The 26164-nt window shown below is 37.7% G+C and overlaps 1 protein-coding gene across 9 annotated transcripts in view; it reads right to left on the reverse strand.

Annotated features, from left to right (window-relative positions):
• EXOC6 (exocyst complex component 6) overlaps nucleotides 1-26164 on the reverse strand; it is a 92719-nt gene that overhangs the window by 64471 nt on the left and 2084 nt on the right. For 5 of the 9 annotated variants that reach the window (XM_061348989.1, XM_061348986.1, XM_061348985.1 and 2 more), the window contains exons 2-5: nucleotides 8645-8816; nucleotides 7305-7352; nucleotides 7100-7190; nucleotides 6112-6157 (exon numbers count right to left, since the gene is read on the reverse strand). In XM_061348989.1, the coding sequence (XP_061204973.1) occupies nucleotides 6112-6157; nucleotides 7100-7190; nucleotides 7305-7352; nucleotides 8645-8816 (357 nt within the window). Of the gene's footprint in view, nucleotides 1-6111; nucleotides 6158-7099; nucleotides 7191-7304; nucleotides 7353-8644; nucleotides 8817-25989; nucleotides 26140-26164 lie in introns of those variants that run through there. The other 4 variants (XM_061348990.1, XM_061348992.1, XM_061348991.1 and 1 more) reach the window with 1 other exon arrangement.

Raw genomic sequence — 26164 nt, forward strand, 5'->3', positions numbered from 1 at the left:
GGAAAAGTGTCCTTTGCAGTTCTGCTTCTGAATATTACTTTGTAGATATGGTGAGTAAATACTTTCAAAGTGAAATAAAATTCAAGTTGCTAGCTCCCCTTCCATAGACAAGAATTAATAAATTATTTATACTACAGTTGTGACTTTTTGTTCCACTCTGAAATCAACACATTCTTTTGAATTTTCTCAATAAAGACATTTCAAAGCCGGAGGATGGGGGGAAAAACGGCTGGAGGTGAAGGGAAATCTTTTATTCCAGAACACAACTGCTTTCAGGAGACTGCAAATAGAGTTTTCAAGTGTAAATTAGGAGCTTTTGTTTATTATATACTTGCTTTATATAAAATATACATAAGGCATCCGGAATGTTGCAGATAAGAGGGGGTCTGGAGATTTTATGTGTGTGGTTTTTGTTTTTTTTAAATAGCAAATGATCAGGAGTGCCACATGGTGAGACTTCTGGGGAATAAAACCCAGAATAATAGCATCAAAATAGTATAAAAGGGTTTTATTTAAATTATAAGGATCAGCTTATCAGAACACTGTTAGTTCATCTGGAAGGTTTTTGACTGCTGTCTCTAAGATCAGAATTAACATAATCCATTTAAAATCCATTCTAGAGTCCCTTACTAATTATACATATATGGAGCTCAGGACCTTGCCCTTTTAACATCTGTTCTGATTAAGCACTGAGGTCTTATTAATTTGAAGGTCATCTGCAGGTCATAATTTAAACTAAAAAGCTTTGCATACCATTTAATGGAATTATGTATTTGTATATTTTGCTTTAAAAACATTCCACAGATTTCACTCAATGCTGAAGATTTTGACAATAATATTATTAGTTCCTATCATATATTATCAATTATATAGGTGAAATTTGCCCACTTGACTACAAATGAGTTAAAAATATATTTTCAGTGTTATTTCTCCACAGAAATATAGGAGTCCTCTGTCACTTCTTCTGAGCTAATCTTGTAAGAATATGTGCCTCAATGCAAAATTTACAATGTAGGCTTTGAAATTAAAGATACAAGATTGAAACATCAGTCAAGGTCACACGATAGGACTATCCAGAACTGAACTATTTTGTCATTAGAACCAGAAAACTGTAAGATGGATAGATGGATTTTACTAACATCTCCGAACTATAACAGTGGAAACTTTTAAAACTAGCAAGCAGGACTGGAGGGGGAGAGGGGGAAATAAAAACAGTAAAAGGAGAAAAACACATACCACACCCCCCAAACAAAACCAACAAACCCCAGAAATTAATATTGGTGCTTTAATCATCTTATGCTAAAATTGAGCTGGCACTCTACAAAATGTCTAAGTCCCAGTAATAGTCAGGTCTGTATCAGAATTTGAAACATCAACACAGAAAATCCAAAAGCAAAAGAAAGTGACTGCTACTTTAGTGTACATGAAATATTGTTATGTTTTAAATGACAGAGAGAACTTTCAAGATTTTTATCAGTAGAGTGTTATTTGGAGGCAGTTAAGAGAAATACCATAACTTACTAAAAAGCCCCATCAAGTTAAACTAGAGCAGTCAAGAAGCTACACAGGACAGGAGCAAGATTAACTAAAAGGCTGTAAATTTTACTGAGAATAACATATTTGTACATCAGCCTTTTGAGTAAAGAAACACATAGTCATGTCCCAAAATGTCCTGCTGAAAAAAACAAGAGGAGAGATGATAAAATTAAAATCCTCATTTTAATTAAAGAAACAAACTTAATTTACAGAGAAAAAAATAGTAGTGTTCTCCAACTTTTGTGCTTCCCTCAGAGGCAAATGCTGTATGCTCCTGCTTACTGCATTTCTCTTGAGTATATATAAAAAATGTTTTATACTGAAAAACTTTGTAAACCAAACAAATTTAAGGGAGTTCATTGGAAATTTTCAATAATACTGCAGGAAATTCACATTCATAGATGTGGAAGATGATATACTGAAACTGTAGTTAAAAATCTTTCACTGCAGGAAGAACAATTTGTTTATTTTGTTTTTAAATCTAGTTGTCGTAACAAATCTAAGTGTAATTTTTAAAACTTCCCCAAAAGGACCATGCCCTGAGAACAAGGCACTATTAACTCTGAAACTTCTGTAAAGTGAGCCAAAAGCTCAATATTTCTGAAAATCAGATTAAAGAGTTGCTGTGTGGAAAAAAAAATAAAAACCTCACAAAAAAAACCCACAAACAAACACACAAGATCTGTGGAATTTTTAAAAACAGCAGTTACTGAATGAATGGGGTTGTGAGTGTGGTAAGAGATCAAGCAGCTGACAGTTCAGTATCAAATATATGTTTTGATGTGTTTTTTTGCCAGAGCCATGGTATCTTTGGGAAGTATTGTTTTACAACTGATACTTCATTTTGACATGGTTCCAAAACAATGCAGAATACCAAAACGCCACTGGTTTCATCTGTTCTGAAATAATTCCATACAGACATGGGTGGAACCAAATTATAAAAATCACTGATTTTCCTGTTTGCATCCTGTATGTTTTCAGGTTTATTTGAATGCTTGGAAGGTTCATGGAGAGAAAGGCTGCATGACTGTCTCAGTGAGACTTAGTAACCTAAATAACTAATCAACTCTGTCTTTCCCACAGTTCAGAAGAAATCTTTTAGTAAGGTCAGAAAACAAATTCAAGCCTTTCAGGGCAAAAAGCTCCCTCTGAAGCACCATACTCTTTCTTGAGTCTTTCTCAGAGTAGATTCAAGAAGATTCAGCAACAACCTTAGCAGATGGATTTTTTATTTTCATTGCATGGTGGGTTTGGGTTTTTTTGTAATACTTATTGTGGAAGAGACTTGCAAAAACACTGGTTCTAGCAATTCCCAATTAGGCCCCAATCACGTGAAGCAACTAGGAACTTTCTCCAGAGGCACGTATCAAAATCCAATGCACAGGCCATGGTAACAGAGCTCTATAAAATGTGTGATAGCCATATCTCTGACCAAAAAATTAAAGATTGAAGCAGTCCAGTCTAAATGCATAGTCCCCAGTAGGTGTTTTGGAGAGCAGTAGAGAAACCACACCCCTCCCTCGTGCTTCCTCAGCTAAGACTTTAAACCTTCCATAACTCTGTCCAGCCAATTGTGTCTGTTTAGGGCAGATTTCCGCAGTTACTTCCTCTCACAACTATAGTTCTTGTCAACTTCTGTTATCCACGGCTCAGGAGACAGATAAATAGTATACAGAGCCTTTCACCTCCAGGTCATCAGTTCAAATGTAGCCCATGTTGGTAGGGACCAAAAGTTGATATCAATAGATGGCTTTCTGGTCTCTTTAGTAAACCCTCATTCCATCTGCATAAATCAGTATGTATTTCAGAGCCAAAATCCTGCATTATCTTAAAAGATGTCCATCATAGCGAAAAGGAAATGGAATTCCAATCTTCATCTTAAAACAACTGTCCCCCTCAAATACAGAATATCCACACTTCTGTCTTCCCTTTCTTTAAACATCAGAAATTCCAGCTTTATTCACAGAGCAAAACCGTAAGACAACAGATTAATGAAAATGTATTCTAAAAGGCTGTAAGCAGAGAAAGTCAGAAGAAGAGATCTTTTTTAAAAAGCCAATGAAAGCTTTGCTTCATTAACAAACCTCAGTGAATGTTTATGAGAAAAAATATTTTTGCCTAAAATAAACATTCATTATGGTTTTGTTACTATAGGGATTGTGAATGCTCCTCCCTCTGAGTCTTCCAGGAAAGCTTCACTGCAAAATTTCGAAAGGTTAGTTTTGAAATTCCTTGTATCTGCACACATCAGCAATCAGGTCTTTGCACTGATGCATGGATGTCCTTGCTATTGCTCAGTCACATAGTGATAAAGGCCAGGATATACTCACTCTTTAGATTTCTTGCCTGCTAAGCCACAAGGAAATTACCATTTCAATTACCTGCAAGTTCCGCAGGATAGCCACCTCTAGGCTGTACTACAGGGAATTGTAAGTCACAGGAAAGTAGTAACTGTAGTGTAGCTAATGAAAGAGATATCTGAGCTGGAGCAGTAGCCTGCAGCAGAGTCTAAACCTTCTGCTCTCCATGTGATTTCAAGGTATGATACATCAAAGCTATGGCATCTCCCCTCTCCCTTAGATCTTTTTATGGTATGACAATGACATGTCCAAACCCCTCAACTCAGTATATCATCCTTTGACTTTTAAGACTTCCTGCCTGGTAACTCCTACCACAGGAAGATTATCAGATGTGAATCTCTTAAATAATAGAAATTTACATTTAGATCAAAAATTTCTCAGAAAGCACATCAACCATCAGTGGACTCTACAAAACCACCAGCGAACATGGAGTCAGAATGCAAAAAGCCATCTGCAATTTTATCTCTCTTAAGTGATCTTTCCAGTACAATATCAGGAACTATAACTTCCCTTGCAGTTCTAAAACTGGGATGGTGTTTGTCTGACAGAGCAAGAGAACAACAGAATGCAGGCTCTGATCCCAGTGTTTCCATATTGTCAGCAAGCTAAACGTAGCACACTCTACGGACCACCCTGCAGAAAGAAGCAGTGATCCAAACAGCACACCCTGCAGCCTGTTCTCTGACCATAGTAGCAAGGGCACTGGGCTGTTTACATCTTTCTGCTGAGCTGCTCCAAGAGCACTGCGACAAACCAGTGTTTTCAGAGGAAATAGCGTGTAGTAGTCAGGCTGGTAAGATCTATCACACCAGTTCACATCTAAAAAGTTTGTATTGTAATAAAAGGCAGTATAGTGCCATAGCTATAAGGTTATTTTATTTCTGCTATATTTCTGCAGAAGACCTCCCAGACAGCTTATCTGTACTGGTATCAGTAGCACATATACCACTGTCAAAGATGTATCAGATTGGCTGCAGTGCTGATTGATGTGATGTGTACAGTTGATCAGATGCATTTTGGACAGGTCTACATGCAGGCTTTAGAACCAATTCTTACACACCGGCCATCACTGAGAATTTTCAGATGTCCAGCAGTATGGCAGGAGGTGTTGCCTATCCAGACAACAGAAATCCAGACAAATGGTCCAAAAGTAAATCTAGATTACACTGTAGCCCTGTAGACACATGACTATGCACAGCTAGTTCCAAATGGAAGCAGTTAGGTCCAGACACGACTTGTTAGCAGGAGCTCACTGCAGCAGTGCGAGGCTCACAAAGAGGCAACGACAATGGTCATAAATCCAGCAAGGGAAGACACAGGGTAATTGGTGTGACTGAGACTGTACAAAAAGCAGGCAGGGATAAACATGGCAATGATGCTGTAGGAATCAGGATGAAGAAAATAGCAGAAGTGGTATTCCTGGGGTGGGTGTGCATGAGGTGCAAGGCAGCAGCAGCCCCAGCAGGACAGGATGGAAGCTACACGGGGTAAGGGCAGCCAGGCTGCTACAGAGACAGAACTGGAGATACTTGGGTTACAGCAGCACTGAGTGGCTCTTCAAGATGTAAAGATACAACAGAAGAAAGATCAACTAGTCACATACCAGTTAGAAACCATTATTCTATAAATTTATTTTTAATTATGGTTGTAATTATTTTTCAAGAAGTCAATTTGTCACAGAGGCAAAAAACCCCAAACTACAATACATTTTCTGCAGTTTATTCTCATAGCCCCATGCACATTAGCATAGAGCTACTTGATAAGTCTAAAGAAAGGTATATGGAGGGAAATGTTCTTTTTTTTTTTTATTATGAATTTGATTTAAAGATATCATGATAGATGAATCAAGTTTTAATACACTCTGAAAGATCTTTACTCCTTAAGGATTTTACTATTCTTGCTTCTTAAACTGTTTTAAGCATTAAAAAAATAATACACTTCACATTTTATAACCATAATTTCACTGCATGTGATGCTTACTTAAGTAAACATTATTTTTCATGACAATCACTAAGCTCCTAGAAGTCTTTATATTTAATATAACATTTGTTCACTCGTAGTGACATTCTTGAAACACAGACAAGGTATTATAAAAAGAAGACTACACAAACCAAGCTACAGGACTTAGAACAGCAAGCACTAATGTAAACAAGTAAATATTCTATCAGTTCACTTACAAATGTCACATTTTACTAATAGAACTAAGTTCACTCACCTTTTTATATTCATCTGTTCTTTTAGTTTGCTGTACATTTCCAGCACTGCATAAAAACAAGCAGATTAACCCATGTATCTTACTGTGGCTTTGGTTAATAAAAGAGGAAAATATATATTGTAAAGGACAAAATAAACCATAGAAAAGGATATCCTAAATTTACCTTATTTAATTCCTACCGTAACATAAATGCAATTAAACTAGTAAAAAAAAAAAAAAAGTAGAACACAGCTAAGAAAGCCAAAAGAACTGAATTCTTAACAGCTCTTTGGTGAAAAAGATGTAAGATTAAACAAAACAGTAGACACTATATACACCAAGTATATTCATTTACTACATACCATAACCTTAGCTTCATTACCAGTCTACGTCCTGTCTCCATTAAATGGCAACAGTACCACCTACTGTACTCATAACAAGTCAACAAGACCTTACAAAGAAAAATTCTCCAATCTGTTCTACACCAATATCACAAACACGGTAAAATCCTTATAGAGCTGTATGCAGTTGTAAAATATTACCACTCTAAAACATCATTTAGAGCCCTTATGTTCTGTATAAAAACTCCCGAACTGTTGTAATGACACAAAGCTAGAAGTTGAAGTAGAATCATTAGTATCTTCTCTAGAATTCAAACAGTAAAAAACACCCGCTTAAGCAGCAAATTTATAGTTTATAATATTACTCCATTAAAGTTGTATGTGGCTACACTGTTTGCATCATTTATATCTGTCTCACTGCATATATGTCTGACTATATATATAGACTGTACCTCTCTTCTCACAAAGTGTCATAATTGCTCTATGTCAAATATTGTAAAAATACATGGGACCTGCACGTTGACATCTTTTTAAAACCCATTCTGTTTTTTGTTAAACTGTATGTTCCAGTTTAACAAACTTAAAAGTGACTTATAACTTAAAAAATAAAATTATTTTCCATTTTGACTGTTGTAACTTTATTTAATATTTAACTAAGGGTCATTCACCTGGAAGACACAACTGTAGTTTTTCCACAACTGTTGTAATATTCCTCTGCTGAACTCTACATCGGATGATCTCCTCTGTTTGGGCTATCACCTTAGAGATTAAAAGTAAAAAAACAAACAAAAAAACCCAGAATTAAATGATGCAAATAAATTTAATTTGCTACAAATATTCACAATGCCCATATAGGAAGCACTATTTTCTCACCTCTTTCCCAGCATCCTGAAGCCTTCGGTTGGTATCAGTAACTTGGACCTTAAAAATAATTTCACCTTTGTTAGACAAATATGCATATGTTGCCCTGATGTGACTGCTCACCCTTGTAATCAGATCATGCTTCATGAGAAATTTAGAACAAAGAAATGCAAATTCAAATTAACTCTACAGCTTGAACTTGAACTTTTGATCGCAATGGGCTTTTCTTAACTTCAATTACTTATGACAGTTCTTTCTAACAGATTCTGTGGCAAACTTCTCAAATTTACTTGGGATTTTTGAACTTTCCTTGTTTCTGTAGGTCTGTCAAACAATTCAAATCATTGACCCAATTGACCACTGGTCCCTTTTTGATAACCTCAATGAGCTCTATGGGCCATTCATTGTCTGTAAGAACTGGTGATTGCATTTTATGGTAATTAAACATTCATACTTTGCTGAATGCAAACACTGGGCGGTTGATTAACATCAAACGTGGAAATCTCCAAACCACAGCAACATTTTAATGCTGCAGGTGCAGGCGAAGCTCAACCTCAGATTTTCCCACATAGTAAGTGACTCATTAGGTCATCATAATAAGGAAGCACATTCTAGTTTATTAAAAATCTCATTAATTTCTGAACAAAGATGCTCAATGACCTCATTGACGCTGTATTTTGTCTCTTGTTATCTGAATATCCTTTATATAATGCTCTTCTAATCATAACCTCTGATGAACTATGCTCATTCTGTCTGGTGAGCATATTTTGCTCTCAAATGTGTAAAGAGAGCTAAAAGGGAGGGATCTCATAATTCACTATTTTGCATTCTGATTTGGTAATAAATCTTAGTTCTCATTTCTAATGAAAACTACTAACTTCACCTTCTCTTCTACTCATTACAAAGTAAAGAAAATTTAATCTTCATGCACAACTGCAGCATTTTTATTTTTCTAATAAAGATTTTAAATGTTTCTAAGGTCTGACATCTAAATGCAGGATTAGAAAAATACCTATGTAAGAAATATCAGTTTTACCATTTGTTGTTCTTTATCTTCTGAGAAAGCCTTTTAAAAGGGCAAAATAATTATAGTAACATTTTCTGAAAATGTATGTATATATATATAAGATATCAGAATTAGATCTAATAGAATATTCAGCTTTTTTAAAAGTAAATTAGTAGATCAGGCAACATAGCTCTAATCACAGATCCTAAATATACCACTTTTAAAAAATTATTGCAAACATCAGAGTATATGTGATAATCACTAAATTCTTAATCTTCAGTAGAAGAGTCAAGTTTCTTCTTTCAAAGGCAATAATATATGAAACTCTGAATAACTAGTTTCTTACCTTTAATTTTTCTGCATCAGCCCTAACTTTAAGAAGTTCTGTAATGGCATCCACAAAGCCCTGATGGTGAAAATTGCACATCTTTTCTATCTCCCTGTCATGGTTACGTATGCAGGCATCAAGTTTTTCCATAAACCTCTGATGTGCATTTGGTTGGTCATCATATACAGATCTGTTAAATACAAATAAAAAAATCAAAGTGTACTTTCCCTCCCATTTAAAACTAACATGCAAGGATCTTTATTGAAATCTCTCTCTTAAAAAGAAAGTAAAAGCACACAAACTGGATGTTAGACTGGCATCGTTCGTGATCCACTCCACCAAAATCAGCATTAAAAAAAAAGAGATAACACAAAAATGAGAACTGAACCCAGCCCTTATGGCATTAATCCAGGTGCTTAACCAGTTACATCATGCATGACCTGAGCCTCACTAGTCTGTTATTTATGCCCTAATGCTCAAATACGCGTACAAAAGAATCAGTTTCTCCAACAACCTCAAATAGCATGGATCACTTTTCCATCAAATTCCACTCTTTGCTAAATATAAAGAAGTGCAAACATACAAATTTGCTTTTCTGGTATTCCTAACACCAGAGTTATCCAACTAAATCAGGGTTGGATGCTTCCAGCCAGAACGACCAGAGCACGGCAGCAGCAGCCGGGCTCCTGGCAGAAGGTAATGCCTGCTGCTCCCTGCCTCTAGCTGCCCATGTTCAAAATCTCCCAGAGCAAAACCACAACACACACATGCCTAAGGCTGCTACCTCAGTGGAGCTAACTTTCAGGAATGGTTAAAATCAGACCTTTTGGTTTATTTTACTAATTGTTTACAAACCTCATGCAAGAAATGGGACTCCTGGGGAAATTAGTAATGTAGCTTATTGAGCTGCATCAGAAATAGCTGCGTGGAAAAATGCTCAAGAATGAGAGTGAGCAAAGGAGACAGGGAGCACTTAAAAGCTTCAGACTTTAGTAGAGAAAGCAAGAAAAGTGGTATCACAGATAACTGTACTGGAAAAGAGGTATAAAATCTTTCAAGAAAGGTAAGGCACAAGCAGTTCCAAAATTTGATTAATAACTTGATAGAGCAACAACAACTAAGATAATTTTTGAAGCAGCTTTTTGGATAGATTGAGAAAGGCAATATAAGGATGATATAGTAATATATGCACAAACGTTTATACTGCACACTGCAAGCATTCAAAAGAATCAGGACATCAAAAAACTTTAAATTACTTTTTTTAGTCTCTAATTTCCTTTCATAATTGCAAATGTTTCCTCAGAAATCATAAAGAGAAGCTGCATATAAAAAATAAAATAAAAAATGATAAGGGGAAAAACTGAAAGGCTAAAAGGCTGAAGTCCCAGTGATCTCAATGTTGCTTGTACAGGTAGTCTTAAATTCAAGACCCAGTCAACAGTTAAGTCAAAGCCTCCAAAACTCTTAGTAGAGAGAAAGTACTTCCCTCTCAGTCTCTTTCAAGAAGCATGAGTTCCCATATTCTTCAAGATCCTCTTTTCTAACCAGACATCTGGGTTCTGCTATGACCTGGGGTCATCATAACCCATTCAACACACCTGTAGCTGAGTGTCTGACAAGAATCTGACCTTTCAAAAAGAAAAGCATATAGAAGAGATTGAAAAAGAGTCTTGTAACTAAATTCTTCATCCTTTTTGAGTTCCTTTATTCCTTCAACAATATACTCAAGGAAGCAACTGAAGTTAAGAGAAATGAGAAAGCTGTCATACATGCCAAAGGAAGAAAGCCAATTCCTGATAGCCTGCTTGCTATAAATATATTTCCCAGGTAAAATTATATTCAACACAATATTCCTAGAATATCCCCACTTTGCTTATGATAAGAAAACAAGGCTATGGTACTCAAAAGCAGGCTCTTTCCTCCAAAGTGCAACAGGGGAAGAATACAAGATTGTTGATTCATGAAGTGATTCACGAAGGGAACAATACCACTCAGGCCTTTCAACACTGCAGTTTGAAATGAAAGCTGGAAGGAACAAATGTGTAAGTATCTCCTCCTGCGGTGTAAAGGGCGGTGGTGGAAGACCATGAGTGTCCCACACCTGCCAGTGGGAAACACCTGCACCCAGAATATGGTGCTGGCTGGAGGGAGAAACAGCAACCTGGCCTGCAAGGAAAGAAGGGTGCAAGACACATAGCTCACTGAGTGAGCATAGAGCGCCATCCACCTGTCTCCAGAGTTACTGGAGAAGAAATAAAAGGATTAGGAGCACCAGAGGCATCAGATAGTGCATTCACACATATCAGGCATGCATGAGCTTCCTCTGAATGGGCTGGCCTTACCAGCTATACTGCACTGAATACTAAAGCAAAAACCAGAAAAAAATTACTGCTTCCTTGAGCCTTCTATTTAAGGGTAGAAGGAGTTTTCAAGTTTAGTTCTCCTTCCAGTGTTCTGAAAGGGAAGTGAGAAAGAAGTATCACTATAACAAAGTTAGGAACATAGAAGACTTCCATCTATTGCTGTAAGTTGTGTAACATAACCGTAAGCGAAAACAGTAATAAACCACAGTAGACCAAATATACCTCAAATGAGAACAAGAATGCAAAAAGATGGCGCAAGAGAAACTCCACACTTGAGTTTGTATCACCAAACTTTCTTTGGTGGAAGCAATGCATTGTCCTTTTGGACTTAGTCATTGCCTGATGATTTTAGGGTATCCAGTACCTGCAGGTCAGCATAACTGTCTTCACACCTTTTTATTGATTTCAGATCTGCCAGCACCAGCACACATGCTGTTAAATACTGACAGAAGGAAATAATTTGTGATCAGGAGATTTCACTTTAAAATGTTTTCAAACAATTCCAGACAACATAGCCAGAAATTACAGAACCACATACTATGTAGCACAGGCAATACATTATTCGCTGTTATAAAAAATCAGCATTTATTATTTTCTCTCAATACTAAAGCTACTCACACTTCAGTTTAATGATACTAAAAACCATACAGATTGATAATTATCAGGGGTATTTTCACAATATGAAATTCAAAAGCATACAGGGAATAAATGTTTAAAATTGGTGGAGAAGAAATCAATACTGTGTACATCCCAACAGGCTGCCTTAATCACAAGATTACCCTACCTTATTAAGATAATAGTTACCATTTTATGTTCTACATTGTACTGTTTTCTGCAGAAATACTAATAAAATGGTGATCTGTGATCTAAGCCAGTATTTTGACAGAGCTCCTTAACATTCATATGTAGACAGCTCCATCTTGTGGGAGCAATAACAAATCAACCCTCTTCATCACACTAGTGAAAAAAATCCTGAGACAGAACTGCTCACTTTTAAAGAAATAAATCATCACACTATGTAAAATAAATTCACACTTTGTATCACAACTCTGATATAGATGAGAAGCAAGATGATAAATAAAACAAGTTTACCAACTTTCTTAAGATGCTGTGCCCTTAAGGCATGCTATTTCAGAGGCTTCAGAAGGTAGTCTGACTTAAAGCACTGGCCTTTAAGTGTACTCAAGAGAGCCATGCCATCTCAGGCCAAGGACAGAAATTGGGCTTTTTCTCAAAACTGCAAACAGAACTGAGGTGATGCATGACTGATTTACTTATTATAGAACACCACACATAGTACACTACAATTTATTTCTGATGCTGAAGCTTATTTTCCATCCATACATTTCAAAGCTTACCTATACGAAATATTTTATTTATTTACTAAATAAAGTAAATTGTTAGCTTTGAATAATTATCTGTACATTTCAACAGATTATGGCACTGCAAGCAATGCTGCTAGCAATTCCACACTTTTCAGTGTTAAACTAGCAGGCAAACAAATCATACTGCAGTATCTTGGAGAGAGACACAATATCCTGAAAGAATCCTGTATCTAATTATTTTAAATTACAAGACAAAAATAACAAACTTTACAACACACAAACACACACACACAGAGGATTATTTCAGGAAGAGAGTGAGGAAGTGATAACCCTTCCAGACACATTTCTTCAGATGAGTATTACATGCGTTTATATATACATTTACCCTAAAAAAATCTGTCTCACTTTAAGGTGCTTCACATATATCAGTGTGAAGTGTTACAGAAAGAAGCAAACATGCCTAGGCTATCAAGAGAAAATCTACATGTGTAATATTTAATTCTTTCAATTTCTGTTTATATTCACACACTTCTGAATGTAGAACCCCAGGGATCCTCTTCAGCTTTATGGGCTCCTGAAGTAGATGCGGGTGGTCTGAAATACAGCACAAACCTGAGCTGAGCCAAACTGAAAGACATGAACAGATTGCTTTCAACCTGTGATCTATCTATATAGAAACCTATAGACAATTAGTTGTTGATTTACACCATGAAAATTTGAAGAGCAAGCTTTTTCTCAGTATGAGTCTTGAAACTGGAAAAAAAATAAAGGAGATGATCACTGATGTTGGATACAGGAGTTTGTATTTGGTTTTGGCAATTAAAAATAAATAAAACAACAAAACAAACAAACAAAACAAACCCAAACATAACATACCACTTTAATTTTCAATCTGGAATGAGAACATTAACTTGAGTGACTAGTTAGACATCACAACTGCATATCAGTGACAGGGCAGGTACTATTTTCATTCCCAATTGATGTGGCAAGCAGGGCACCCTTGAAGAGCGCAAACAGAGCTGAAGCATTTTTCTGGTAATGTGTAGCAGGTTACTTATCTACATTTCCCAAGATTCTGTATATAGAGAGAGAGACTTTTTTTTTTCTGACTCAGCCCAATAACTGGACAATATGAGTCATATTAATATCAGCCTAGGTAAACACAAGATAGTGAAGAAAGCACTCGAAAGACGAAAAATAATTAACTGGAAATAGACAGAGACAGCTTAACCTAAAGGAGAAAGATATCTCAGTCACTGGTTCAATTTTATTGCAACAGGGATATTTTCACCTTGATCTTTTCTTACCACCTGGGCTGAAGGGAGAAAGACAAGCATAAACAGACCTCAATTCAGGTCTCAATGAAAAATGAAAGAGAATTTTCAGATATGCAACCATTTTTCAATAGAAAATAAAACAAATTTACTTTAATGCCATAAAGAACCTCCTTAAATTTTTTATTTTCAAAACTGAAACACAATATGAAAAATACGTATTTCATAGGTTTGACTGACAATTTTCGTGTTCACATGCAAAAATCTACTGAAGCACCAGAGGGCACCATTCTACGCACAAAAATACAAGCCGCTGAGTAAAAAGGCTCATCTCCAAAGAGCTAAAAATCAGCCAAGAATGGTAAAATCTAACTTGCCATCAATTCCACCCGACCCTTCAAAAACCAATAATACTAATAATAATTCAAAAAATCAATATTCCTCAAATCATCTGGTCCAGTGCGTAATGACAGCTCCATACATACATATCATTAAATATCTGTGTGCAAATGGGATTAAAAGACGCTCAGCATTTCCCTAGGAGGAGGGGGGGGGGAATGTTACAAGGAAGAAAAAAAAAATCATGAGCCTAGAAATCAATTTACTACATTGACCAGAGTACTGGAAATGTAAGCACAGGAAGTGCATATAGACTAGTAAGTGTAAAAGGAGAGGAGCCTAAAAATATTTTGAGAGTACAGCAAATACCCCAGTAGAAAATTAGAATAATCAGAAACCTGAAAATAACTTCCACTCTAATCTACTTGGTGGGAGTTTTGCACAAAAAAAAAAAGTGAATTGCAAGACTAACCACATTAAACCTAAACAAATTTCGTCCCTTTTATCTATGGCAGTAGCTGTAATTTTGAATGGTAAACAGAACTGCTTAGGTACTCGGGCTTCAGACAAAAATTAACTTGAAGAGTTTATTTTATTACAAATAAAAGCTGCATATTTTCATAACAAAATAATAATTCAGAAAATAATACGAATTGGTCATTGGTGATGTCAATTAAAAACATTACTAAAATGGAATATTAGATAAAGAAAAAGAATAATATATAACAAAGCCCTTCTAGGTTCTAAAAAAAGCTATTAGTTGATGAAGGGTTTGGGCTTTGGTGTTTTTTTTTTTAGTGTGTGTTTGTTTTTTTATATGGGCAATGATTTGATTTTTCACTGCAATACATATTCAGGACAAACATCTCTGAGCTTATGGAGCATTACTGTAAATTTTTAGAATGAACAACTCTCTTCTTAGTAATAATTCATAGTAAGTTCTATAGCAGCAAAGATTTTAAAACAGGTCAGCTATTTTAAAAATACAAAAAAAAAAAAGTCAGAAAATAAAGAAAAAGTACTGATCTCTTTACAGGACAAAGCAGCTCCTCACTAATGAGTTGTTACCTTTCACCATTTTCACACACCCCCAAACCATCCTGTTTTGTCCCATTTCTAAGACGAATTGCAGGTTCCCCACCCCTGCCTATATTGCCACAAAGTCTTTCATTTCCTGATTACACAAGACATATGAAGCAATTAAAAATTGTATACACACATTCCTTTCAGAGTACTGATAACCACTTAGTAAGTGCCAATCAGTTACATCTCCATGAATACTGTGTTGATGATGGGAATTGCACATATCTGGCACAATAGTTGTACAAGTTTGTTATGGAAGAAGTTTGATATGCCTGACCATGCAGTTTATGAACTACAAAGGATGCAAGAGAAAAAGATTTATCTGTAAAGCTTCAGATTTATAATTGTGAGGGAAAAATTAATTTTTAACTGACAATTTTGATCCAAGTCACAAAAGACAAACAAACAAACAAAAAAAAAGCAACAAAAAAAACCCACCAACTTGGACATAAAATTTTTATTCCATTTTTCAAGGTAATACTTAAAACAAAGCACATACAAATAAATCAATTCTCAAATGAAGAAACTACTTGTGGAAAATCATGTTTTTAGAATTAATATCTTGCTATCAAAACCAATTTTGTACTGAGGCTAGAGATGCCCTCAATTAGCTCCCATAAACACATTGCAAGAAGTGGCCCAATAGATGTTTATCCTCTCCCTCCATTTCTCATTTGATTAAAAAAAACCCCACCAAACAGTTATGAAATAAAATAATATTTACAATTCAGATTTGCATAACAAGTTCAGTGGGATCAATGCAAGCTAACAACACTGACCATGCAAATTTAAGATTCTGCCCAATAAAACAGACCTGTCATTGTGACTAGAACCATGGCATCCCTAACCACGATACTGTATCACAAACTCCATTTAAGCTGCAATTTCACAGGAAACACTGCAGAAACTTCCTTTGTCCTACAATATACAAAGATATTTTCTGTTTACACAAACTCCAAACTTTGTAGCGATTTTTCCATGGAGTAATTTCATATAGGTTGCTGCATACACCCTAAAAGGCTTTATAAAATATTGTCCAGGTGTTTCCTGCAATTCAACTGGAGTTATGGTAATAAGCATATTTCTTAAAACCTTAGCAGCCTTTCTATGCCAGGTGCTACCTAGGGTCTAGTTCTGCCGTCCTTTTTCACAGTTACACCTCACTGCTATATTTAAAAGATCACATTACCTGCCAGAACAATGCAGAACTCAACATAGGCCTAATCTGAGAAAAGATTTTATTAATCTTCATGTAGCTGTTATGCTTTGCTTGCCTGGTTTTCCTGGATGTGCAATTTCTGTGAATTGTTCTCACTAATAGTATCCTGTTTCTATGAGCAGGAAAGGGCCGAGTACAGTTTGTTAGTTAACATTACTTCCTATAAGCAGGGTCCATATTCTGTAGCAGCAGCACTACAGCAGTCATTGTTCATGCTGGATAAGCAATGGATCACGCTGATGGCTGTTAATGGACATCCTCTGCAGCGAAACATGAACTGATAATCAGTAAACCCAGATTTGCAATAGACTTCCTCCTTCCTGTTTTTACACTGCTGACCAAGGAGATGCCTCTTCCTGCTAAGCCTTTGTGCGACTTACTGATGTATGAAGCAAGAAACTGAAAAACAAGTGCTGTAGTACTGTTGTTTTTGGTTTGGGGTTTTTTTTTGGTTTTTTTTTTTTTTTCTAATTTTGTGTTGTAATAGCAGATAAAAAAGACAGCAAAGAAAGCACCAGTTTCACTCACTATGGCACTAGCTACCGCCACGTAATAAACTCTTAAGTTTGGCCAGCTGTTTCATATACCTAAATGGATACAGTGGACATAGTTGGAACCTATATTATTTCATATAAAATATGTTAAGAAACTGAAGTCCACATAGCAATATTCTTATCTTCCCTTCATATTTCCACAGACTGAAATATAAATTGTTCCACTTTAGAAGCAATGGATTCATCTATGAAATTGTGAGCTTCTAAGTTCTTTTTAAAGAATTTAACAGATTTCCATCACCCATATCCCAGAAATAAGTAGCCATCTTTTACACCTTATACATAACCGGTCTTCTTTATCTGGGGCACTTTAGACATACTCTTCCAGATAAATACGTACCAAACATTTCAGTAGAGCCTTCACAAGACACGAAATAGAACAGAATACTTAATGTCACAAATATCTCAGTCTTCTTTCAATAGGCTTTGAATACCAACACTATGCAGATGTAAATATATGTAATTTTAGAAATCAAGAACTTCAAGATTAAATATCCAATAATTAAAGTTTTGAGACCAACTGGATTGAGAACATATTCCATTCAGTACAGATCAAACCAGATAATTCTTTGATGTGACACACTTCTCTGCAAACTTATAACCAAAGCATATCTTTAACAACCATTTTTTATTATTAATTTTTGTTAACTCTATGAGCTCACATAGACAATATACAGAAAATCATCATGCCTTTTCTTCATGCAAATTAACAGCCTGTTCTATATATTTTTTGCATATGCACATCCCCCAGGATCACTAAAGAAAATGAAAGATGACTTTAAAAAAAAAAAAAAAAAGTCTAATTTTAATTTAAAAGTCCAACTGAAACTAACGGTGTTTCTGTGTTGGGAAGCAAGTAACAGTGTTGAAGCAACTGACTTCTACTACTCTTTGTTACCTTTCTGCACTCCTTTACCTGCTTGATAAACAGACTAAGCAGCAGAAACTGTTCATGCCTTAGCGAAAGGGGACACTCCAGCATAACATAGAAAGTCCACATTTCAAGGGGAGGTATCACACATTGGCTACTTTGTTACAGTTTCCTAAGTTTATGGAACAAAACAGAATAAATATATAGTATGAAACAATATCAACCAGGTTACTTTTTTGTTGAAATTAACTAAAAACAAAACTCGGAAGAAAAAGTTGCCTTGCTGAAGGTCACTCTACACATAAGGAAGCGTGAAAACTGAAAGTCCCAGTGAGAGCTGCTAGCAACAGAAATATCTGAATGCCTGTAATAGAAATGAGAGCAGTGTATTAAAATTGAAGTAGATGATAGGTGAAACTTTAAACACATCTTTTTAAAGCTGAATGTCTCAAAAGTGTCTCCCTAGGTACATGCTACAGTATATGCATTATTAATTTTGTATTACTCTGATTCATGGGAGAATTGCAAGTTATACTCACTGCAGTTTTGCAAGCAAATTACTTTCTCTGAGGCATAGTGAAAATCCCATTCACAATATTAGAGCTGAACACCTTTCTCACGCTATAAAAAAATCCCAGCACTCTCTGCAGGTCCCTAGTGCAGAAGTGTTCAAAGGCATCTTTTAGGTCCTTGTTGCCAAGCCCCAAGTCTTTCCATAAAGCCTGATGCACTCTAAAACCTTCATATTTCCTTCTTAATACTTCCATCAGTGATTAAGTCTGCTACTAGTTTGGTATTACTGGCAAAGGTTGAGGTACAGGAAGGGCTTCAGGCAGGCTCCAGGAGAGACTGTTAACTCCTTCCTGCACAGGACAGTTTGCCAGGCATACAAATAATTGCTCAATAAACAGGTACAAAATGAGGGAGAGGTGCGTTGCTGACCATACTCAAAGCTGATCATCAAAATGAACATGATGGCATTGTTATACCCAGATCTGTGATGGCAGGGATTGTCTGGGCACTTCAGCCGTCACCAGAAAGACTGGCAACAGCTAAATTTTTTAACTAGCCATTGCAAGTCCTTCAGTAAGATAAAATCTAATGGGATTGCTTGATGCTGATGTAAAGCTAGGTTGACAGTTTTGAGTGAGTTAGTACTTAATCGTTTACTACAACCCATATATTTAGAAATAGTTTCCTATTTGTGAGGCCATTCCTGGCATTATCTTAGAAGCACTATTTAAGAAATATCAATCCTCATAGATTTTTATGAGCCCATTTTAGTAGCATAATACATAAAACGCAAGATGACAAAACTTGCTCAGCTGGAGTTCCTGCAATTCCAGCCTTGCACGTGCAACACTCTAGCACTTACACGTCAAAAACAGCCTTATACTGAATTATGCTAAGGCTTCTCAGGTAGACAGCTCTATTGAGGAAATTGCAAAGTCTCACAACAATGGTTCAGCACACAAAGCTAGAGTACAGTGTATGCTGTTGGCTTCCTCCAAAAAAAGCCTGCAAGAAAGTAAGTACTCACATGATGGGCATTTGTGAAGGATGTAAAATTACGCATTTCCTATGCATATGACACGTCCGAAATATGGGTCAACAGACACTTTAAAATCAGCTTGAGGAATAAGTCAATGAAGAACTGACATGAATAACAATTTATTTTCCTAAATTTAATGGATGTAACAGTGAACAAGCCATTCATACGATAAATAATACAAACTAATGAACCTCCTATAAAGTACACTATTCTGGATCTCTTGGCAGATGATCCGTATTTTAAAAGCTCTAATGTATTTTGAAACATGCTTCCTAAACACGGGAGCAATTTCAAACTCTTTGGTAATACTTGTGAAATTGGAGAGAGCTATTTCAGAAATATTATTCGTGTAAGTTACCAGTTAGTTTAAAGTTTCCTTTGGCAGTTGCCGATTTGGAAAACATCACAAGAACTGAGTCAGAAGCTGATGAATGAACACTTAGAAAGATCAAGATAACCTGATTTGCAGACACATTTCATGACAAACTTAATCAGCATTAAAGCTAAGGATTTTTTTCTACAATAGAAAAATGCAGTGCAGATATGGCTACCCACAAACTGTTTCAGGCTTTGTAAAAACATAGAGAAGTATGATGTTGAAACTTGCAGCAATGAAAGTGAATCCTCAGCTTCTTCTAGAATATTTTTTGCAGTCAATGGCAAATCTGCCTGAAATACCAGGTTAACCTACAGGAAAATCAGAACTGCATTTCTGCTGCTGAGTATATAAAACGCCAGATTAATCAATCTACAGCACACACTCTTCTTATGCTGTTCTGACCGTACGTAATGGCCTAGCAATGAAAAAAAGTATTGCTCCTTCATAGAAATACACTTTTGGATATACCTGCTCACACAGGTGCTTCATCTTACTGCTGCCTTCCACCTTAAGCGCTATCATCAAATCCTGCACCAAGTAACAAAACTTGAAACCAACGCTGCAAGCCAAACACCGGTTTTTCAGGATACACTGTTCTCAGCGAGCAGGCCAGTCTCCTTCCTCTATGGCAACTCAGTTGCAAAATAGTTATAAGCTGTTATAATAAACTGATACATAAACATACACCTAAGCATACTCTGTGACCTGACCCAAAAAAGACTGCAGCTAACACACAAGGAATTTCTAGTTACTTAGGCTACTTTGTAGCTTCAATTTAAAAAGGAACCAGGAATGAAACACATTATTTTGAAAATTTAGCAGGGCTAGAAGACAGACCATTAATGAAGATATAGACTACTGATTTTTCAAACCATAAAAACATCTTATGATAGCGTAAAACATTATCGTGCTATTTGAAATTGAAATACATAATCAAGCATTTCAATTTTGGTTCAAAGCATTGATTTATGACCTCAGAGTCCTCTTACATTTACTCTATATTTAACGCAAGGCTAAGCTATAGATAAAAATGGGAATTGCTGGCTCATATTCCAAAACCAAAATAATGAAAACACAGAAAAGAGCCTTTAGACAATCATACCTGACAAGTAAGACCACAGAACAAAAATGAGGGCAACCACATTTTGTCACTGGATAACCACATCACAAATCCCAACAGCCCATAAGCAAGTGCTCAGAAAAAAATAATTTCCCAGCCTTCAACTGTCAGGGCTGTACTATCTTTCCATGTACAGAGAAGTCATTCACACTGCATATGCTACTTCTTACCAACTTTCCCACTAAAGATAGAGAATAATATGACTAAATCAGGCCTGCTAGTAATAATAGTGTATTCTTTTGATAAAACAAGTTACATTGAGACTTCAGGGTATCCTGTCATACTCTACAGGGTATCTGGGGCTCTTTGTTCACTTGGGTTTGGACAGGCCCCCTCAGTGGACACATGAATATCTCCAAAATATCAATTACAGCCCCAGCCTGGGCAAAGCACCTGAAGATGCAAAGTGTGCCACAATTCAGTAAAAGCAACACAGGTAGACTCTCATTCCGTATTTCTCCCTCTGAATTTTCTTAGAAACCTTGATCAGGAAAGGACAAAACTGTCTTTTTTAGATCACTATTTCTACCTTTGCTTCCTCAGTTTATTCCTCTAATGATGTCTAACTGAAGTGTGCTCTTTACCTTCAGCTTTTCTGCAACACAAGGAGAAAAGTTCAGGATGAACAGTTATCAGTTGCTTCTTAACACTTCACCTATACACATTTGAGACTCACAACAAATCTACATCCTACCTCCAAACTCTGTTCAACCTAAATGAAAAAAAAAAAAGCAGCACCATGCAGAAGTGATTTTTGCTTTGCAGGTGGGTGGCTCAGTACTGCATCTACCAGTGCAATACAGTGCTAGGTCAGTGGAAGGTCACCACAGCATATTGCGGCATCACACAGAAACACATCAAACTAATGGCACTTGTCAGTGTGATTTCCATAGCCAAAGACAACATGCCAATGAAATGTCTTCAAAGGAGGCCCTCTAATAACTCTGCAGAGAAATTTCATGGCCAGTACAACTTACAGCAACCTAGAAGATACCAAGCAATAGCCTGGTGATGACAGATTTCAGGACTAGAGGAACAGAGAAGTTGCTTAAAAGCATTTTTATACTGACTTTCAAGGAGCATCTTCTGAGCTGCAATTGTGGGACAAAGCCATGGAGTACATCCCACTTACAGACAGATCAACAGACAAGGCATGTTCTTATCGACTGCACCTTAGCTACAAAATTGTCATCATTAGTTCCCCCATAATTTATAAATTTGATTTTACTTTTGTATTAGTTGTTTAGTCAACCAAGGGTGGGCATGGAGGTACTCCTCTGACAGGCTGTGTGTGGAGACGACAGAACACTGGAGACTCAGTGATGTGAAACTCATGGGAAGTGTTCAGAAAAAGTCTACCGTACACTTATGCAATATACTACCAAGCTACAGTTTAAGAGTTACATATTTGGGGTTTTTTTTAAGAACATTGAAATATTACACATTATCACAACTTTGAGGAGACTTCTAAGTATAGTATATCAGGACACTAACCAGCATAGAAAGTCAATTATTTTCTACTGAATAGAATTTATCTTATTAATTACCCTGGCATGTCCAACAGAGTATTCAAGAAGTGTGAAGACATTCTTAAAAAGACTCTAAAAATGTTGATACGTATTTATACAGAGTTCAGTGAGAGTCTGAAAGTTGTTTGGTTTGGTTTCTTTTTCTGGAGAGTGATATGGGAATTGCTTTTCTTTCTTTTTGTCCTTTTCCTTTATAAAGATTAGAAATGCATTAACAACTCTCCCTGCTTTTGCAAAGCCCAACAGTATATATATGACATGAATTATAAGATATTAATACGTTATATAAGAAGGTGAGAGTGACAAGCTTTAACAGGTGCTGTCATTAATCTCATTTAGTTGGCCATTAAAGCTAGAAAGATGTTGATAAAAGTTTCACAGATTCTGCTGAATAAAAATTAATCCTGGCCTGCTGTACCCAGTCTCCCTATTCAACGAAAGGCACGTTATACAGTTAATTTAAGGCTCATTTATAATGATGTAGTGTTTGCCACTAAATTTAGAAATGCAAATTAAATACCAGCATTTTTAAACCAATAACTTCATGTACTTAAAATTCAAAAAGAAAATTAATTTAATCAAATAAAGTATAAATTAATCAAACTCAATATCTTCATTTCATATTTCTGAAGATGCAGAGCAATCTTTAGGATCTAAACTGCTCTCCTAAATAGTGAATAATCCCAACTGTACTAGCTGTACCTTGATTCCTCCTATAAAGGACCTGTGTTTCATATTCCTATACATGGGTGGATCTCGGCACTATAGTATCACCTGCAGGATCAGTCTGTATGTTGTTCCTTATCTATAAATTTTACACAAAACATTACATATTAATGTATGCTACCATTTTTTATATCATACACGTAAGTGCTGCCACTCTTCTAGCAGGGTAGGAAACAATATCCTATCAGACACAGCTATACTAAACTAGCAAACAAAACACTGAAGAAAACCAAGAACAGAAATATGTTTCCATGGAATCTGCATACAGCCCACAAAAAAATTACACTTCCTGTGTGAAGAAGGGATGCATTAGGAAGACATTCAGATCTTGATATGAACAATTAAGGATAAGTTAGATCTTGCATATCCTATGATCTTCAGCATTTAGTCTTACCTCACACTACTTATCCAAACCACTCACCTCATGCCCTTTTGTCCTCCTGCTATTTGAGAAGGAATATTGGTACTTCATCTGATGTCACTATGCTATAAACATTCTCCAAGCATTACAGACCATAGATTACAAAAATATTCAATTTCACATTGTGAAATTAATGGAATTTCAGTCATTACATGAGACAACTAGCATTAATGGCTTCCACAACTGGAAATAGATGGATCACTTTACGTTGCAGCCTTATGCAACTGCACATGGAATTGCAGAAATCATTTCCTTGATTTATGTTGTTTAGCAAGTGAAACTTAGATCTTGTGCAGAAAATAATGTTCCATTTTATGTTCACACTTTTGTTCACTGAAATAGATTTCATTATTAGATGTGGGATTTTACAATCTTCAGTTTCACACAGCAATTCACAAATTTTAACAGGCAGAGCTGAACAGACAGCTACAGTTTTGATTTTAAACATTGCTGTTCTTAGTAGCAGCCTATTTCTGTGAGGCTGGATGGACTTCTTTCAAAGATGTAACCATTATTTAGCCAGGGCTTTTTATTTGTATATGAACATTAGAGGTTAAACCAGGCTAACATAGTACTTATTTTCTAAACATTCTGAAAGTTAGTGATGCAAAACTCCCCTTCTAAAAAGCCAGCAAGATAACAAGATAGGCAAGACAGGTGAGATACAAACAGAAAAAGAAAAGACAGGAATATGCAAGAAATTAAGAAATGAAATGTTCATATTTATAAAAATTTAGACATATTTCAAATTCTTAATATGAATAAAAGATTCATATTGTCCCTTTCCTCTGGTTCCCAAACACGCCACCTTCTACTGTGCAACCTGATTCTCTGCATGTCCTTTGGTATAAGCTCTATACTGGAGATGGTAGCAAAACTTCAATTACATTTAATATTTTCTTGCTAATGTTTTGTTTGTTTGTTTTGGTGTCTTTTCTGCAGGCATCAGCTCCAACCTGCCTGGGCTTGTTAGCTGAGACATGGCTAAACTGCCTCCAGGGACAGCTCAAGTCTGAAAGCATGTCAGCTACCTTCTCTCAACTAAAGCTCACAAACTCTCACAGGTTTCTGTCTCACTCCTTGTGATGCTCAGCTTTGGCACCTCCACACTGTATTCCCATACTGGCTGTGTTTAACAGACTGTAAGGGAAGATGAGCGCAGTTTGCTCTCAGCTGACCTCCAAGCCCCCACATGCAGCCCCTGTGTGATGTCTGGGCCTGGCCACCCTATGATATGCCTCCATTTGGGCTCCTTGAGGACTGCTTAGCCCCAGCTTTGCACAATGCCCAGGCTGCCATCTCCTACACAGCCTTGGTGCTGGGGGCCCACTGCAGACACAGCACAAAATCATTCTCTATGAAGTGCAAAATGCACCATTTCATGACCAACGTACATTTTGACAGTTCTCAACAGCAGGTTCTCTACCCTATGTTCATCCATCCATATTTTCCCAACCCTGTCCATGCTTTCCAGTGGGTACCAGAGAGCACATCCAGAAAATGCTAGCAGTGCCTTGCAGCATGCTGCCACACAAACCACCTTTTCCAATTCCCTAAGCACAGGCTCTCCATGTCTTCCCAAAGAGATAACATGCAAATTCATAGTTCCCTCTTCCAGTCTGGCTAGCATCTGTGCTTTTTGACTTCTTTCAGACATGTCTAATCAGGGAAGCATCAGCACAGCTCCAGGATTCCAGGATGATGATCCCCTTTCCCTCTGCACCTCCTCCACACCCCAATCCACTCCCTCCAGGCCCTGCCCTTCTCTCCACAGCTTAAACTGAAGGACATTGACACGTTTTTCTCCAACAAGAAAAACTAAGCAGTATGTAGAATTCGGGGGGGGATAGACACATTGAAGTAATGGCATTTCAGAAATGCTCTGAACACTGTCACATTCCCAGAAGGCATCTGGCTGGGGCAGGAGGTTTCAGACTGCATTAAAAAGGCTGTATGTAGAGCAGCCCTGCAGTTACTGATGCAAACACCCGCCCACAACACGGTTTCGGTCCCGGTCCCGGTCCCGTCCTCAAGCCTAGACGCGGGGGTACCGGAACACTTGAGGGAGACGCCCCGTGTTCAAGCGTGGGGCAGGAGCTCTCCCTGCCCGGGCGACGCAGAGGCCGGCACCAGGTTACGGCGGGACCCAGCCCCAGTGCCCCGTTCCGAAGCCCCCCTTGTGCCCCGCCGCGCCCACCCCGCCGGAAGCCAGGCAGCGCCCCGCTTCCCTGGCAGACAATGACAGAGACCGGCCCGGGGCTGGGGCACGGCTGCTGCGTCTTCCCGGCCGTCTTTCCGTGTCAGCGCCGCCGGCCCGCGGGTGACAGGCGGCCGCACCGCGGTGGCCCCTTCTCCCTCCACCACCCCAGGACCCGGGACGGGAGACGGCAGTCGAGCTTTTGCGGAGCACTCCCGGGGGCTGCGCGTCCCCTCCGGGGCAGCTCCCGCCGGAGGCGCTGCGGACGGCCCCGCGGTGTCTCTGGGGAGGAGCTGTCAGACAGCGGCGGCCGGGCCTCGCCGGGCCGGGGCTCCCCGGGCGGTCCGTCAGGCAGGACGGGTCGGAGAAACCTCGCCCGCCGTCAACGCCACGGTCCCCGCCGCCCCTCACCTCAGGGTGGGTCCCACGCAGGCTGTGTCAGTGCTCTCGATCTCCTGCAGGATCCGATCATGCTCGGGGAGATTCTCCGCCATCTTGGATGGGAGGGACCCGGCGGCCGCGCCGCTGCGGGAAGCGGCGGGGAGGGACCGAGGGCGGAGGCGACCGCGGAACCTGGCGGGGGACA

Source organism: Neopsephotus bourkii, unplaced genomic scaffold (genome assembly GCF_033783945.1).
Source record: "Neopsephotus bourkii isolate Nb327-2 ecotype Australia unplaced genomic scaffold, CSIRO-AGI_Nbou_v1 NB_379, whole genome shotgun sequence".
NCBI lineage: Eukaryota > Metazoa > Chordata > Aves > Psittaciformes > Psittacidae > Neopsephotus > Neopsephotus bourkii.